The 19330-nt window shown below is 37.1% G+C and overlaps 1 protein-coding gene across 3 annotated transcripts; it reads right to left on the minus strand.

The window, feature by feature from the left end:
• Window positions 1-962: 962 nt before the first annotated feature.
• Window positions 963-5512, minus strand: rhoab (ras homolog gene family, member Ab). Of its 3 annotated transcripts, none has more exons than XM_058784212.1 (5): window positions 5358-5512; window positions 3058-3215; window positions 2526-2646; window positions 2251-2381; window positions 963-2070 (listed from the first exon to the last, which is right to left on the minus strand). In XM_058784212.1, exons 2-5 carry the CDS (start codon window positions 3211-3213, stop codon window positions 1897-1899), a joined length of 582 nt encoding a protein of 193 aa, XP_058640195.1. In that variant the 5' UTR covers window positions 3214-3215; window positions 5358-5512; the 3' UTR covers window positions 963-1896. The 3 variants fall into 3 exon arrangements, with proteins under 3 accessions (XP_058640195.1, XP_058640197.1, XP_058640196.1); XM_058784214.1 differs by having other exon boundaries at window positions 5362-5474; XM_058784213.1 differs by lacking the exon at window positions 5358-5512 and adding an exon at window positions 5135-5319.
• Window positions 5513-19330: the final 13818 nt, after the last annotated feature.

Here is a 19330-nt window from a genome sequence, read left to right on the forward strand (position 1 = left end):
GAACATACTGTTCACTGACAAAATGAAAGCAGGATTTCCACTTCTGTTAAAACTTTTTCATTCCAGTCCTGTGAAGGAACTCTCTTGTCACCTATTAAGTCTTCATCATGACCCCCTTTAAAGCTCATTTCCCAGATATATTCTATGAACAGATGATGAAATGTCACCAATTTACATTTGTTGATGTTTTACATATTCTGATTTTACACTAGGAACTGACTTGAGTTCTGTATATTGTGTGCATGTGTACAATGTTTGGTGATCTCAACATTAATGAAACAGCATAAAAGGGAATAGTTTGGGCAAAAATTAAAACTGTATTTTACTCATCTTCATGTCATTTAAAATATGACTTTCTTCTGTAAAACAGAAATTTTGAACAATGTACTCGGGTTACATACAATAAAATCATAGAGTGACCATAAAAATGCACCATAAAAGAAGCCCATTCAACTGTTAAATTCAAGTCATACATTAGTTTTGTGTGAGGAATGGACCAAAATGTCATCATTCACGAATAATCTATTAATATGATGAATTCTATGGTAGTTTTTGTCCATCTGGAAGTTGACAGATGACCTATGAACTCTATGCATAATTGCTTCTTCAATTAGTCTCAGTGATCATCGTAACTTCCAGTGGAGCTCAATGTTTGGAAATTATGAGTAAATTAAACATAAAAATTACATCTTGAGGATGTCACAACATGACAAAGTCGATATTGATGCAATTCACAATTGCTCTTAAGGTATTTAAAGCTGCTTGATTTCATACCTAAAATGTTATGTTGTAATATAATGTACTAAAACATTACATTTACTATAGTTTTATATGTATATACTATAATTATTTGTGATTGACAGTTAACAGATATGTAACAAATAGTTTGCTACTACCAGTAGCAGTTTGTTAGGGCAAATACTATGCTTTAGCAGACAGGGAGTAAATGTGCACAGAGTCTATTGATGTCTCTGATTATCATTTTTTATTTCATGAAAAAAAGAGAAGTGTGAACATTCTTGAAAATGTCTACACTTTATGAATAGCAGGTCTGTAAAGAGTAAACAACAGAAGTGTATTGTTTTAATGCACTACTTACAAAAAGGAAGGGGAAACAAATGGTATTTTTCTGCTCGCATCATTTACATTCTGCTAGTTTGTGAAGGTTTACACATGAACCTGATCATTCTCTCTCACACTCACACAGGCACACGCACGCACGCACGCAAACACAGAGTTGCTCCTTATAGAACATCTTTTATTACACAAGATTACCAAGTCTAGTTTACAAATACGGTTTCCAGTCCTGAATGTGTGTACATATAAATACACACGTTTATATGTACAGGTATGTATACATATCAACCCCCCACCCACCCCATGCCCCTTTTTTGCTTTAAAATAGCTATTTTGTACTTTTGTTCTAAAATCCCAAACTTGGCCTGATCTAAAAGAAAATCTTAAAATTATTCATACATACAGAAACAATCAAGTTCAGCCCTGTTTCATGTTGCAGAAAAAAAGCCCAGCATATGAGGGATGGGCTAAAGTGTTGATTGGCAGCTCACAGGATCACACCTCTCCAATCAGCCCACAGGGTCACATGACAGCATTTGGCAGATGGGCAAGCTTGAGTGATACCACAAATTCAGGTAAAGCATCAAAAAAAAGTCCCATTTGTCCAAGTTCTCTTAAATACTGATAAACATCTCCATGACTAAAAATAAGACCAAAGGGGGAAAAAAGAGACAAAACAAAGCTTTTTTTGTGGGATCTCTTTCCCAAAAGCATTTGGCGAACGTGAGGGGGGGGGGTATGACTGTGTAAATAGGAGTGTGCCCCTCACACACACTCTTTTTGAGCCCCAGTACAGGCACAGAGTCCAATGGCGAGTATTCACAGCAGACTGCATTTGTTGCTCTTCTTTCCCCTGCGTGCCTGCAGCGCCGCTCTAGTGGCCATTTCAAACACCTCCCGAACGCCATCTTTTGTTTTGGCTGAGCACTCCATGTAACCAAATGCTCCAATCCGATTGGCCATGTCTCTTCCTTCCTCTGCCTTAACAGGCTCCTATTGGACAGTCAACACAAAATATGCCATCAGTACACATTATTTGTGCCGTGATTTTGTCAAATACTCTACATGTTTATTGAAACAAGAAAAACTAACAAGTAATTATCTTAAAAACATCCAGTTGAAGAGTACAGTAAACATGTATTTTCTGTGCAAATACTCTGTATACGTGTTTACCTGCTTCATCTTAGTCAGCTCCCTGCGTGTGTGTTCATCATTCCGCAAGTCTTTTTTATTGCCGACGAGGATGATGGGAACGTTTGGACAAAAGTGCTTCACCTCAGGCGTCCACTTCTCTGGAATATTCTCTACACAGAGGTCAAAGATCAAAGGTCAATACTGGAGTTTTAACACCCACCAGAGGTCAGTTTCATTAGAAAAAGATAATGTAATTACAAAATGCGCATGTGCGAAAGGTACACAAAACTATAGACCAAAGAGAGTATGCTTACCTAAACTGTCAGGACTGTCAATAGAGAAGCACATAAGAATGACATCAGTGTCTGGGTACGAAAGAGGACGTAGCCTATCGTAGTCCTCCTGCCCTGCGGTATCCCAAAGAGCAAGTTCCACCTATTGGATAAAGAGACACACTAAGCTCAATGCACATTCAGAACATCCCAAACCATTAAAATGGACTTGCACCGCAAAAAGGACAGACAGAGGTGCAATCAGCATGTTAAGCTAAATAAGGAAAGTGAATCAGGTCAATATTTTCACATTAAAGACTCTTCCAAGAGCTCCAACTGACAGGCAGTCTTATTTAGCCTATTAAACTGGGTTTTGAGGTTTACATGTGAACACATGGTCCTCCAATATCCAATAACTTGACCTTAAATGAGCCAAACTTTGAGAATCTGAATTTAAGAACCTATTGTTTTTTTTAAATCAGCATAAAATTAAATCAGTCAGTGACGCATAATTACAAACACCAGGAACAATGATATTTATGCACACTGTATTTCTCAAGTGTGTTTTGCTCACCTGTTTGCTGTCAACCTCAATGTCGGCGACATAGTTCTCAAACACCGTGGGGACATAGACTTCAGGAAACTGGTCTTTACTGAACACGATAAGCAAACAGGTTTTACCGCACGCTCCATCTCCTACAATCACCAACTTCTTGCGAATTGCTGCCATACCTACAAAAGACAAACACATACACAGTTAAAACACTGCAGCACTGCGCTACCAGTCACCTTTGCAGCAGCAACCAGAATAATCGCCATGGCTATAACGTACTTCATTTTTCAATGTCACTTCCTGCAAAATACAAACTCTAATATGAACGGTGCCATTCGTCGTAGACCTCTACCATTATAAAGTACTGTAAATACACACCAAACCATCCCTCAGGGCCAGTAATCAAAGCCACACAGGGTTCAGAGACTTCAGAGTCCTCAGTTGACTCATCACAGCCAATGGGGACATCCGACAAGCCTTCAACAGAGTCATTTCAACATGACCACAGCAGAACCAACCCATCCGATCGCATCAACATGACACGGCACTTCATTTTCTGATCCAGAACAGCCGTTTAAATAGAGGCAGATCTGGAAGTGACTGTTAACTGGGCCAGATGTCTTTGAAGTGCAAGCTGCACCCCAGTGGCCAAGATAAAGCTGGCAGCTACAGAACAGAGCCCACATTATTGATGAACAGGCCCGTGGCGATGAGAGCGGCTCAGATGGACAGTAGATTAAACACTGACACACACACACACAGAGCAGCAAAGCTAAAGATCAAAGTCTGAAAACCAGCAGAAGAGACAAAGCCTCGGCACTAAAGATCAACTAGTGGTTCTATATCTTCCATATGTCCCACTATATTAAAACGTACATCCATGTGGGAGATTTTCAACACAGCTTCAACATGTCTACCTAAAACAAAACACAATATACGTTATAATGAGATTCTGTGCAGGCTGAGGGCCTGGGGAACACCTGAAGATGAATCTGATGTTTATCAGCACCTAAACTAATATTCTCATATCCACATGGATGTCAAAAAGTCAAACTTCACTGGGTTGCATGTGGGCACATGACTTCTGGGACCTCCTGATAACTGCGTGGCAACAGTAATGTTAGTTAATTATTCAAAGTGATACAGATTAGTCTGGATGGCACCTGTAGGCTCAATAAACCTTCATTAATGAAATAAGAACTTTCTGTATAAAATGTCTGTAAAACTACTTGACAATGTACATTTCATATACTGATTTATGAAAGATTTGCTCTGAAATGTCTTCCACTCATGCTGTCATGGAAATTGTAAATAAGACCCAATGGGAGTTTCAAACCACTGTATGGGATAATAGACCCATATTAATAGGAACATTACTCACAATGACTTCTAACTGTCACTCGGAAAATTGAATTGCATCAAAATACAAGACTTTTGTTACAATATAATTGCTAACTGAAAAAATTATGAAATTTGTCATTGTGTTCAACTGCCTGTACTGTTGTTTCCAATTTAAAAAAGGGTTTGTATGACACATTTTACATAAACATCTCACTTGAACAACTAAATACTGTTTAAAGCTACACTACACTTTTTAAGACTGAACTAAAGCAAATCATGGGAAATGACCAGAATAAAGATGTAAAGTTCTTTGTGCTACCAAACAAAACAATTCCAAAGATTACCTCAGAAAAACTTATACATTTCAAATGTTCAAGAATATGATAAATCACAAAAGTTAACAAAACACACATGAATTAGATTATAATATCAAAGATTTGCATTAATCAGTTTATGAATCCTGTTCTTATTTTAGATTAATAATCTTTTATATTTAAACAAATGTTGAAAATCACTCAAGAACAATGTCAGTTATAGGTAAATAAAATCAATAATCCTCCAGTTACGTATAAATCTGAGATTATGCGCATGTCTGGGTCGAGCTTTAGCTCTCCGCTTTAAACCAACAAAGACAAACAGCTTCCACCACATATATAACTGTTACCGATAATATCGAATATATTCACGACCAAACACTTGTGTGTGAACTTTGCCGCTTTTACCACACATTTTAAAGCTGGTTTCTGTGTCTAAATACCTGGATAAATCTTTAAACGGTTTTAAAAATCTGGACGCCGAGGGTGAGCTGCTTCTCCCGGCCGGCGGTTGCTCGCGGAAGCGGCGAATGGTCAGTCGCTGAGCTTTTACCTTTCTACTATATCACAAAAGTAGTTTTAAAACAACCATTCCGCGGCGAATTGAGCTTATAAAGTTTATAATAGCTGTATAAACACAAAGACGAGAAGAAAAAGTAATCTTACTTGCAGTTTAGATGGCTAGCCGTTTTGTTTTATACCAATGCTGGAGCTCCGTCGCCTCTTCTGTCCGATACAATAAACCGTTGACGAGCACGCGCAGAGCGCGGGCATTCAGAAGGGGGAAGGGATTGCGTGCACGAGCTCGAGCCACGCCTGCGCGAGCACGTTGAGAAGGGTTTATTTGGCGGTGGATGAATGAGTCATTATGAGAGACGTACCACCCTAACAACACAGTTTTGTGTTTTAAATGAAGTTAAAAACTAAAAATGTGTGTGTCGTTCATGGAGCAAAAGGGGACTATTATCTAACCAACGTACAACTTTTTCCAGCCTAAAGCAACCCCTAACTTTATAAGCATACCATTGAATAAAGTTTCTTTGGAAAAGGAAACTTTAAAAATCGAAATATATCGCCTGGAATGTAATCAGCATCAAATGTTATGCTCAGTAGACTTGTTTTAGGAAGCAACAATTAAGAGATAGTGTGTAGAAACCGGTAGTAACTGAGCATAAGACTTCCCTCAAGCTGAATGGATTTGAATGAGAAAAGACGATGATAATGCGTGTTTGTTGCGCCATCTATCGGTAACTGTGCCTCGTTACAATGCCTTTAGTGTACAAACAAACCCACCGGATATAAGAATATTTAACTCAAATTTGAAAATTTTCATTATTTACTTACCATCATGTTGTTCCAAACCTGTAGGACTTTCTGTGAAGCAAAAAAAAGAGATGCTAATCAGAACGACAGCCTTAGTCACCATCCACTTTTATTGCATTTTTGTTTCATATTATAACAGTGAATGGTGACTGAGACTCTTTTGCCGAACATCTCATTGTGTGCTGCAGTAAGCCATATGGCTGAGTGGTTCAGGTTGAGTAAATGACAGAATTGCCATTTTGGGGGAGGTGGGGGATATATTGTGGCTAGGTCCACTTCTTATCAAAGCCTTGGCACTAAAGATCAACTAGTGGTTTTATCTTACATATGTACATCCATGTAGGAGATTTTCACCCCAACTTCAACATGTCTACCTAAATCAAAAACACAATATGCATTATAATTAGATTCTGTGCAGTAGGGGTGACCCCGAATAGTCGACGATTCGATGCTTCGATAGGAGGAACCTGATTCACCTCCCAATCTCACAGTCGAATATTCGCGGGGTGTTATGATCGTGCCATTTTGGCTATATGGGGGTGCTCAAATGTCTGATTTCACATAGAACTACCAGTTTACTCCCAATAAGTTAATATATAGCCTATTAAGATAATGCTGTAAACAAGAATCTGAAAAGAAATAAGCTTTAGATAAATATTTTAACGTGCGTGAATAAATCCAACCACCCAGATTTAAATTTCACTTTCCATAATCCGTGACCGACAGAGGAGCATCGGCAGGGATTTAAATGTTCAACATGACTCAAACTGACAGAGTGAAAGACTGGATTTTTTTCAATCAGGTAGGGTACAAGTGATTTCAAAACATTTCAGCCGGTTTATATATATATATGTATATATACAAACCCGATTCCAAAAAAGTTGGGACACTGTACAAATTGTGAATAAAAAAAGGAATGCAATAATTTACAAATCTCATAAACTTATATTTTATTCACAATAGAATATAGATAACATATCAAATGTTGAAAGTGAGACATTTTGAAATGTCATGCCAAATATTGGCTCATTTTGGATTTCATGAGAGCTACACATTCCAAAAAAGTTGGGATAGGTAGCAATAAGAGGCCGGAAAAGTTAAATGTACATATAAGGAACAGCTGGAGGACCAATTTGCAACTTATTAGGTCAATTGGCAACATGATTGGGTATAAAAAGAGCCTCTCAGAGTGGCAGTGTCTCTCAGAAGTCAAGATGGGAAGAGGATCACCAATTCCCCCAATGCTGCGGCGAAAAATTGTGGCGCAATATCAGAAAGGAGTTTCTCAGAGAAAAATTGCAAAGAGTTTGAAGTTATCATCATCTACAGTGCATAATATCATCCAAAGATTCAGAGAATCTGGAACAATCTCTGTGCATAAGGGTCAAGGCGGAAAACCATACTGGATGCCCGTGATCTTGGGCCCTTAGACGGCACTGCATCACATACAGGAATGCTACTGTAATGGAAATCACAACATGGGCTCAGGAATACTTCCAGAAAACATTGTCGGTGAACACAATCCACCGTGCCATTCGCCGTTGCCGGCTAAAACTCTATAGGTCAAAAAAGAAGCCATATCTAAACATGATCCAGAAGCGCAGGCGTTTTCTCTGGGCTAAGGCTCATTTAAAATGGACTGTGGCAAAGTGGAAAACTGTTCTGTGGTCAGACGAATCAAAATTTGAAATTCTTTTTGGAAAACTGGGACGCCATGTCATCCGGACTAAAGAGGACAAGGACAACCCAAGTTGTTATCAGCGCTCCGTTCAGAAGCCTGCATCTCTGATGGTATGGGGTTGCATGAGTGCGTGTGGCATGGGCAGCTTATACATCTGGAAAGGCACCATCAATGCTGAAAGGTATATCCAAGTTCTAGAACAACATATGCTCCCATCCAGACGTCGTGTCTTTCAGGGAAGACCTTGCATTTTCCAACATGACAATGCCAGACCACATACTGCATCAATTACAACATCATGGCTGCGTAGAAGAAGGTTCTGGGTACTGAAAATATCAATACAGCCAAAATATCAATACAGCCAAAATATCAAAAAATTCTTAAAGAAGGATTTTCTAGAGAAGTAAAAATAATTGTCTTGTTTTCAGAAAAAACATGTCAAAATTTAAAGGGGTGGTTTACTGCGATTTTCATTTTAAATAGTGTGTAATGTTGCTGTTGGTGCATGAACAGTATCTGCAAAGTTGCTGCGCTGAAAGGTCAACATGAGCGGAGATATCGTCTTTTAAAAATCAGGAAGTTTAATGCCTACAAAAACGACTCATATGGGACTACAACAAGATACTTCCCGGGTTGCATACGCAAAAAACCCATAAATTTGCATCAACACCTCCCTCCGGAACATGCCAAAGAGTGGGCAAGGCCATGTTCTGCAGCTGTGCCGAAGAGGAAGAGTTATAGTGGAGAGTTGTAGCCATGCCGTCGAAACGGTGTTATTTTCACCCAGATGTCAGGTCTTCTTTTTGGGGCTTCCTACGGATGCTGTAGTTCATCAACAATGGTTAAAATTTATGTTTGATTATGTTCCTGACAATTACAATCCTAATTTAGCTCTCTGTGCTGCGCATTTTACGGAAGACAGCTTCCAGAATCAATGCTGGATTCACACAGAAACTATTACTAAAACATGGAGCAGTTCCAACTTTAAAACCAGAGGCAGCAGTTGTTGGGCCACAACCTGCAAGTAAGATTTAATCATTTTAAATGTATTTGCATGTATAATTTCAGACGTAATGTTTTAGTTTTATCAAGGACGTAAACAAATGCCAACGCTGGCTTTAGTAGCCAGTTAGTTAAATGCTATTTCGTGTGTCTATGACAAACGCGTACAAACATTTTGGACCCGAATTTGTATTTATGTACTAATTTTGTAAATGTATTTTCCATGTATACTTTATGACGTAATTTTTCGATTTGATCAAGAAACACAAGCCAACGCTGTTTGGTTATAGTAGCCAGTTAGTTCGACGCTATTTTGTGTGTATAAGACAAACGTGTACAAACTTTAAAAAATTATATGTAATCGCAACAGCAAACTTCCATTCAGAAACGTTTGTAAGAGCCGTGCTTGCGGAAGTTCTGCTTGACTCCCTTCATTACCGCTTTCTGGGTCTGATTCTGGCTCAAACTGATACGGCAATATTGACACCATTATTTACATTTGACCGGAGTATGGAGTCAATTTAATGCCGCATATATATGCAAAAGAAAATAAAGTTTTGCAAAGAAAAATAAAGAATTGCAAAATAGATAAATAAAACAGAGCAAAAGCAATGATTTTGCAATACATATTTTCCATGGCCATATCTACTAATTTATTTGCAATGCAGCTTTTATTTTGCGTTTCAGTCAAGTTTGAGCTTGCGATACCGTTTTCCCTTTGCGCTTCACGTTTCTGCGCGTCTCACTTTGTGGCCCTGTTTTGACATGGGGGTGGAGTCAGGGGACGGGGGCGTGTCCAACAGGCCTGGGCATGCCTCCCTGGAAGTGACGTCATCGGCCCGAGACGCAGATCACAGCTGATCCAGGCACCGTCATTGAGCAGAGGCATGCGGGCGGATCGTTTCCTTTTATTCACTAGCTTTAAAACATGCATGCTTTAGTTTTATTAACAAATGTATATGTGTATTAGCAGCGTTTGCTCAAGTTAAAGAAGTTGTTAATATGAACATCTGCTGTTTATTTCTCTCAATGTGAGCACACTTTTATAGCATTAAAATGTGTATTGTTTCATCTGGTTAACTAAATGTGCATTAATAGTGCTTGTTTAAAATCTCTTAACCTGTGCACAGCGCTCTTTGTTTACATTAGTTCAGAGTTACTGCTAGTTTTAATGTAAAAGAATGCAATTAACTTCACAAACTATACATCATTAAAAAGGTCTAAGACTCAAGCTTCATATCCATCTCGACTTCGTTTTTCATTTACATAACTCCTGGCATAAATTAAGAAATGACTGGCACTGGAAGTTTAAAAAAAAGATAAAGTCATTTTGGTTTAGTTTTGTCGTGGCCACGAGATATTAAGTCGTGGGAACGTGATAATACTGTATGTCGTGGCCATGAGTTTAATCATGCGTAAACAAACCCGCGTGACCATAGCAACCTGGGATTATCAGACTGATCAAATATATTTATCCATCCCACAGTCCATTGATCGTGTCTTTTTATGTAATATGTGTATATTAGGCTATTATTATTATTATTATTATTATACTACAGCCCTGAACGTTAAGAGATCAAAATGAAGGGAAAATAAATCAAATACATAACAACGAATATAAAAATATTACCAATACTAATAAAATACATGGACTTACAAGACTTGTGGGATGGATAAAAATGTTTTCTTGTCGGCCTATTTTATTATACTTTATGTAACATTTATTCATAATAAACTTAATTCGAATGTTGTCTACATCGCGATGCAGTCCAGTACGTAGCCTATGGTTAACACTTCAACCACCAGAGGTCGCTGTATACCTAAAAGCGCCAGCAAGGTCAAATTCACCCATGCCATGACTACTGTTTTGATATGGCTAAAAACGTAGTATGTCACTGTATTATGCCACTGTCTTCACAATGTCTAGAGTCATAAAATTATTATTTTTAGTCATCAGCTATATTTTTGTCCTGTTGTTTTAAATTCACAGCTATTTTTAAGCAGGTTACACTAATCACTTTTCTTAATGATGAATATAAACCAGTCTGCAATGACAACGAGAATTACGAGGAAATAAATACATATTTGGGTGTTGTAATATTATAGCTAATAAAATGTTTCAAGATAACAACTTCTTTAACTTGAGCAAACGCTGCTAATACACATATACATTTGTTAATAAAACGAAAGCATGCATGTTTTAAAGCTAGTGAATAAAAGGAAACGATCCACCCGTATGCCTCTGCTCAATGACGGTGCCTGGATCAGCTGTGATCTGCGTCTCGGGCCGATGACGTCACTTCCAGGGAGGCATGCCCAGGCCTGTTAGACACGCCCCCGTCCCCTGACTCCACCCCCATGTCAAAACAGCGCCACAAAGTGAGACGCGCAGAAACGTGAAGTGCAAAGGGAAAACGGTATTATTTTTATTTGCAAAACTTTATTTTCTTTTTGCAATACTTCATTTTCTTTTGCAATTCTTTATTTTTCTTTGCAAAACTTTATTTTCTTTTGCATATATATGCGGCATTAAATTGACTCCATACCGGAGCACATGCAGCTGTCGCCCGTGAAGGTAATGGGCGTGAAGTTTCTGGACAATGTGCAGTACGCAGTTTAGCCAATCACAACACACCGGCCCAACTAACCAATCTGAGCCCATTGCCTGTTTCTGAGGGAGTGGTTTCAGAGAATCAGGAAGTCAACCGGTCGTTCAAATGACAGAGGAGAAAGCGGCTTACAATAAAGGTGAAATATATGAAAAATAAGGCGTTTTTTAACAAACGAAACACAAAGACATGTTATATTGCACCCCATAAACGCAATCAAGCAAAGAAAAAAAAGCAGTAAACCACCCCTTTAAGTTTTTGCTTGAAACAAGCAAAATAATCTACCAATGGGGTAAGAAATATAATCTTGTTTTCTGTTTGATATAAGATTATATTTTTTACCCCATTGGCAGATTATTTAGCTTGTTTCAAGCAAAAACTCACTTAATTTTGACATGTTTTTTCTGAAAACAAGACAATTTTTACTTCCATCTTGTTTTAAGAATTTTTAGATATTTTGGCTGGAAACCAGACTAAAAATATAAGTAAGAAAAGCATTTTTTGCAGTGTGGCCTTGTCCCAACTTTTTTGAGATGTGTTGATGTCGTGGAATTTAAAATCAACTTATTTTTCCTTTTAAAATGATACATTTTCTCAGTTTAAACATTTTATGTCATCTATGTTGTATTCTGAATAAAATATTGAAATTTAAAACTTCCACATTGCATTCTGTTTTTATTCACAATTTGTACATGTACAGTATATATCTATATATATCGTGTATTATTTATCTCGTATAAAATGCATTTGGGTGAGTCGCGGTAAAGCGCTTCATCTCGTCAGCGCGCAGGCACGAGCAGTACAAACAATGCAGAATATTAATAACTATGACTGGGACTGTCATATACATAACAATTATAACGAGAACACTATTATAATAAAAGTCTGTGAATTTTTAGAGTTTAGTTGCCGTGTTTCTGCACGTTGTTGTGTGAAGAACGCATCCACAACAAGAGTTCATTCAGAGCCGCGCAGAAGTTCATGGATTCGGGGCATTTTGTGAAGATAGCCTATAGACCAGGGGTGCGTTTCCCAAAAACAACTATGGTCGCAAGTACCGTCGTTACCAATAGAGTTCATTGGGACTTACCACCATAGTTAGCTAACGATGCTTTTGGGAAACGCACCCCAGGTCTATTCAGTTAACTTCATTTGAGGGCCGGATTATCGAATTGAACGTTTCAAGGGGGTGGGGGGCCGTCCTGATCTTTTTCTGGGGGGCCTATAAAATTGTATCAGCTGAAAAAGGTGCTTTCTTGAAGAGATGAAAACTTTATTAATTAAAATGACGTTTCGGACATTATCAAGGCCTTCATCAGACATCTATAAAATTGGAAATGAAATTTAAATACATATTCAGCAGTAAAATTAACTAATATTACCAACAGTAACATCTATAAAAGTTTAACATTAGTGCTTCATCCTCGGGCAGGATGAAGATGATTGGCGGGCCGGTATTCTATATGAGATAGGCTAAATGATAAGTTAAATCCCATTGATTAAAAACCTGCTATCAAATGCTTCATTCTACTGGTCATCTTCAGCACACGCAGCTCAAAACAGAAATCCAGAACATTAACTACTGACAGTGGTGTGAAAAAGTGTTGGCCCCCCTCATGATTTTTTATTTTTTTGCATGTTTGTCACACTTTAATGTTTCAGATCATCAAACAAATTTAAATATTAATCAAAGATAACACAAGTAAACACAACATGCAGTTTTTAAATGAAGTTTTTTATTATGAAGGGAAAACAAAATTCAAACCACATGGCCCTGTGTGAAAAAGTGCTTGCCCCCTAAACCTAATAACTGGTTGTGCCACCCTTTGCAGCAACAACTGCAATCAAGCGTTTGCGATAACTGGCAATGAGTCTTTCACATCGCTGTGGAGGAATTTTGGCCCACTCTTCTTTGCAGATTTGTTTTAATTCAGCCACATTGGAGGGTTTTCGAGCATGAATGGACAGTTTAAGGTCATGCCACAGCATTTCAATTGGATTTAAGTCCAGACTTTGATTTGGCCACTCCAAAACCTTAATTTTGTTTTTCTTGAGACATTCAGAGGTGGACTTGCTGCTGTGTTTGGAATCATTGTCCTGCTGCATAACCCAAGTGCACTTGAGCTTGAGGTCACAAACTGATGGCCGGACATTCTCCTTCAGGATTTTCTGATAGAGTGCAGAATTCATGGTTCCATCAATTATGGCAAGTCATCCAGGTTCTGAAGCTGCAAAGCAGCCTCAGACCATCACACTACCACCACCATGTTTGACTGTTGGTATGATGTTCTTTTTATGAAATGCTGTGTTGGTTTTACTCCAGATGTAACGGGACACACACCTTCCAAAAAGTTCAACTTTTGTTGCATCAGTCCACAGAATATTTGCCCAAAAGTCTTGGGGATAATCAAGATATTTTTTGGCAAATGTGAGACGAGCCTTTGTGTTCTTTTTGGTCAGCAATGGCTTTTGCCTTGGAACTCTCCATGGATGCTGTTTTGCCCAGTCTCTTTCTTATTGTTGAATCATGAACACTGACCTTAATTGAGGCAAGTGAGGCCTGCAGTTCTTTAGATGTTGTTCTGGGTTCTTTTATGACCTCCTGGATGAGTTGTCTTTGTACTCTTGGAGTAATTTTGGTAGGCCGGCCACTCCTGGGAAGGTTCACCACTGTTCCAAGTTTTCTCCATTTGTGGATAATGGCTCTGACCATGGTTTGCTGGAGTCCCAAAGCCTTAGAAATGGCTTTATAACCCTTTCCAGACTGATACATGTAAACTTTTGTTTCTCATTTATGACTTTCTTAAGATTGCGGAATGATGTGTTGCTCTTTAAACATGCTTCACTTTGTCAGACAGGTTCTATTTAAGTGATTTCTTGATTCAACAGGTCTGGCAGTAATCAGGCCTGGGTTTGGCTAGTGAAATTTAACTCAGCTTTCTAAAATAATGTGGTTAATCACAGTTCTTTCATGATTTAATAGGAGGGGGCAATTAATTTTTCACGTAGGGCCAGGTAGGTTTGGATAGCTTTTTTTCCTTAAATGAAATCATCATTTAAAAACGGCATTTTGTATTTACTTGCATTATCTTTGTGTAATATTCAAATTTGTTTGATGATCTGAATCTTTTAAGTGTGACAAATATGCAAAAAATTTAAAAATCAGGAAGGGGGGCCAACACTTTTTCACACCACTGTATACATAACGTTATAATGAGAGCACTATTGTAAAAAATATTGTGAATTCTTAGGGTTTTGCTGACATTTCATTTTAATCAAAGCATAAAAAATTATTTTTGTATCTGTGAGGAGTCCGTTACACATTTTCCCTGTGTGTTAACGTCAGTATTTATGACTGTCCAGTGTCTGACTTGACTCTTGGTAATGTATTTTGCCCCGCCCCCAAACATGATTCGACTATCAGTAGACTATCGGCAAGATTAAAAAATTCTGATTTGACTATAAAAATCCTTAGTCGGGGACAGCCCTACTGTGCAGGCTGAGGGACTGTAACACCTGAAGATGAATCTGATGTTTATCAGCACCTCCTAAACCAGAGGTGTAAAGACCTGAAAACCATACTTGAGTAAAAGTACATATACCTTCCATAGAAAATTACTCCACTACAAGTTACAAGTCACCAATTCCAAAACAACCTGAGTAAAAGTCTTAGAATATCTGAGTTTTACAGTACTTAAGTATTTTACTTATACTAAATATAGGCTCAAAGAGACATGCCAGTCAAAAACTGTAATGTTGTGGAGAAGATGGGGAAAACAGGCTGAGGCAAGGATCTATGGCCACGAACACACTGCAAATAAATTCATGAATAAACCTCAGGCTGAAGGAAAAGTAAATTCACGTCTGTTCAGTAGAACGCAGGAGAAGAAGTTTCAACACTCTTCAGCAATTAAAAACAATGAAGCATAATTGTAAGTTTATCTAGTCATTTTTTGCTTATTAGTATGGTTGAACTGGATCATCAAAGGTCAGCAGCAAAGACATTGGTTAATAAAATGAGATTAGATACATTTGTGTTATTTAACATTTAATTACTGCAGGTTTACATTATATTCAGAGTTTGCACTTCACTGTTTTAATTCATTTTGATGAATACTAAATTTTTATTTTTTTTTTTTTTTTTTTTTGCGAGTGGGATGAATTAATGCACATTCACATTTAGTCTAGAACTGCAGTAACATCATGTTCATACAGCGCACAACTCCACTGCACTTCCGATTTCTTCCAATATTGGGACTGGAGACTTGTCAGTCAATAAATGGGAAAACAAAGTAACTGGCGTTATTTTTTGAAAAAGTAACTCAGATATTTTCTTGTAAATTAAAAAATAATGCGTTACTTTACTAGTTACTTGAAAAAAGTAATCTGATTATGTAACTCGCGTTACTTGTAATGCGTTACCCCCAACACTTGTAGACAACCGCATTTACAGAAATTCTACGCAGTGTGTACCGAACTGAACTGAACTGAACAACTAGTTGTTAATGACGTGTTTAACCCTTGTGCGGTCTTCATTTTGGGTTGTGCACTTATGGTCTTTGGGGTCTCTGGAGACCCCAGGCAACAAAATGTAATTTTGTTGCAAAATAGTTGGTTTTTTTTAAACCAATGTAATTTTACTCTGTTTATTAATGTTTTTACTCCACATTTGTGTAGTTTTTGGAGGATTTATGATATTTTTTTAAATTTATATAAATAAATTAAAAAATATTTTTTATATAGGTTTTTATACAAAAAACACCTTTTTATGTAAATTTCACTTAATAAAAGACCCACATTTCTAACTTTCATTCATGGGGATTGTGTGTGTGTGTGCGCATTGTCGATGTGTCAGTATCACCAATTTATTTTTGTGGTGGCTCTGCATTTCGGATTATTTTATTTGACAAATTATAAAAGAGCAGTTTTTTTTAGTCTCACAAATTTATTCCTCTGTGTTTGTGTGTGTGACTGTATGTGTGTTCACAGCATGATCATTTTGCAATATTGGAAGTGTGACACTTCATTTCTGTCCATGTGTGTTCTGTGTTGTTTCTGATTTTGAGGATGAATTTTGTCCATTTTCTATGCGGGGTCTCTTCAAATAAAATAATCCAAAATGCAAAACCACCACAAAAATAAATTGGTGACACTGACACATCGACAATGCGCGCGCGCGCACGCACACACACACACACACACACACACACACACACACACACACACACACACACACACACACACACACACACACACACAAATAAATTTGTGAGACCATAAAAACTGCTTTCTTATAATTTGTCAAATAAAATAATCCAAAATGCAGAACCACCACAAAAATAAATTGGTGACACTGACACATCAACAATGCACACGAACGCACGCACACACACACACACACACACACACACACACTTAAAATTATATGAAAAACAGATGATTTTCAACCTTTCTCTTTGTAACATCTTGTTGAGGTTTGATTCAAATCATAATGTAACATTATTGAAAATTAGATTTTTTTCAGTTCTAAAAATGCAAAACTTTGACAAAAATCATTTTTATTGTTATAATTGTGATTTCACAATATGTAGATATGAATCCAACTGAAAAAAACTTGTGAAAATATATCTTTCAGTTGGTCAAATAGCAAATAGTAAATAGTGGAGCTCTGCAGCCATCTAGTGGTAAAAATTATAATTTTTTACTTTTGAAACTGTAATTTCCAAAATATGGGCAAACATTTTACACTAAACCATGTGAAATGATCCATGTTATCCCCATGAATGAAAGTTAGAAATGTGGGTCTTTTATGAAGTGAATTTTACATAAAAAGCTGTTTTTTGTAAAAAAAAACCTATATAAAAATGTCTTTTAATTTATTTATATGAATTTAAAATATATCATAAGTCTTCCAAAAACTACACAAATGTGGAGTAAAAACATTAATAAACAGAGTAAAATTACATTTGTTTTAAAAATATATATATTTTGTTAAAAATTTACATTTTGTTGCCTGGGGTCTCTAGAGACCCCAAAGACCATAAGTGTAAGTTTTTTTTTCACACTAACATAAAATCAAGAAATCATTCCAATTTTATTTTTTATTTGTAGATCTAGAAAGTGTTGACGACTGTACAAAGTCTCATGCCATTTGGAAAAAGAGAACATTTTTTTTTAATTTAGCAAACTTCATTTGCGGGTCAAAAAGACCCCGAAGAATGCACAAGGGTTAAACGCGCATCAAATGCGTCTTCGTCTGTATGTGAGATGCAAGAAAATAACAGTGAACGAAGTCTTAATGTTACCACATTTTGACACGGGGTTAGTTGCGCTCACGAGCCCTGCGGTAAAGTGTCAGTGTTGCCAGATCTTCATAGTAAAAAAAATAACAAAGACAAGCACAAAAAACGCAAAAACATCCAAATGCTTTATGTTTTATAACACCAAAAAAAAAAAAAAAACATATCTCATATTAACGCCACATAAAGTGCCTATGAGCTAAGACCAAACAACATGCCTAAAAGCTCCCGAGCAGAAACAACACACAGCACGTCTATCAGCGGTAGTTAAAATCGACGGACAAAAACAGTTCTTTAGCCAAAAAATGGCATATAACAAACGGCTACATTTTTATTCACTCCTGCAAGACGCAAAAATGTTGCTATTGTTACAAATGCGGGAAAAACTGCTCTTCCGTACACACGTCAAACTATAATTTAGGGGATTCACTCCCGCATTTAAATGCGGTTGTCACTCCTGAAACTTGCAGTGTGTACGTGGCCTATGTGCAGGCATTTCATGGAAAAACTAGAACAAACAATAAGCCAAAAACTAAAGGAAACAAAGAACTGAATGACGGGCAAACAGACAACCATTACATGAACTAAAGAAACACTGGGGATATATATATATATATATATATATATATATATATATATATATAGGAGGGTAACAAGCTGAACAATATAAGACACAAACTGACTACAAACACCACGAGAGACAAGAAGTGACATAAACGTCCAAGACAAGTCACAGAGAACATGTAACACAAGAAAAGCTGATTTGTGAGGAGAGCAATCACGTTTATTTTCTAAAACCAAAATAATACTGAACACCTCAAAATTGCAAAAATAAATAAATAATAATAATAATAATAAAATTAATTATAAAGGCAAAGTCGTCTTGCACTGGATGTGCTGGTTTCGGCCTCATCGCCGGCTGCAGTCATGCCCTCATCTCATATAAAACACCTGTGATTCACAACTTCTTGCTAAGGAGCTCGCGTTCACATAAAGCAGCCTTGTTGACAAGTTTAGATGAGTAAGGGCAAAACGCACAAGATATAGTACTTTCAGTGCTCTGTAGTTGGCAATATCACATCCTTTGTAGTAGAAATAAACTGCTGCAGAAAAGCTAGGTCCAAGCAAAATGTAATGTGTTACCGCAACACTCATTTCAAATGTAATGTAATGGAGGAAAGAGTACTGATACTCACTCAAAAACGTAGTGAAGTAAAGAGTAAAAGTTGCTAATATCTTTGATACTCAGTAAAACTACAAAGTATCTGAAAAGATACTCGAGTACAGTAATTAGTTACATTTCCTCCAATACTTTACACCTCTGTCTTAAACTAATATTCTCATATCCACATGCAAGTCATGGAAGTTCTGGGCTCAACGAACCTTCACTCATGAAACTTTCTGTATAAAACGTCTGTAAAACCACTTGACTGTCTTTGGCCTAATATGGTAAAGCTGATGCAGAGCCTTTGTTCATTTAAATTTATTTTCATACAAGTGTTTTTTCTTTAACTTTTATATTCATCAAAGAATCCTGTAAAAAAAAAAAATGTACCAGTTTCCACAAAAACATTAATTTAAATTTAATTTAATATTATTTAAAATTGACAATAAAAAAATGTTTCTCAAGCAGCAAATCAGCAATATTAGAATGATTTCTAAAAGATCATGTGACACTGAAGACTCAAGTAACAACTGCTGAAAATTCAGCTTTCCCATCAGAGG

This window comes from Onychostoma macrolepis, chromosome 08, assembly GCF_012432095.1.
Source record: "Onychostoma macrolepis isolate SWU-2019 chromosome 08, ASM1243209v1, whole genome shotgun sequence".
Lineage (NCBI taxonomy): Eukaryota > Metazoa > Chordata > Actinopteri > Cypriniformes > Cyprinidae > Onychostoma > Onychostoma macrolepis.

What these genes read in the sequence shown, in the direction of transcription:
- rhoab (XM_058784212.1), bottom strand. Translation starts at nt 3,213, where the DNA reads ATGGCAGCAATTCGCAAGAAGTTGGTGATTGTAGGAGATGGAGCGTGC. An exon ending in TGACAGTCCTGACAGTTTAG is followed by an intron (nt 2,382 to 2,525) that starts GTAAGCATACTC and finishes ACCTCTGTGTAG; the next exon opens with AGAATATTCCAGAGAAGTGG. An exon ending in AGCTGACTAAGATGAAGCAG is followed by an intron (nt 2,071 to 2,250) that starts GTAAACACGTAT and finishes ACTGTCCAATAG; the next exon opens with GAGCCTGTTAAGGCAGAGGA.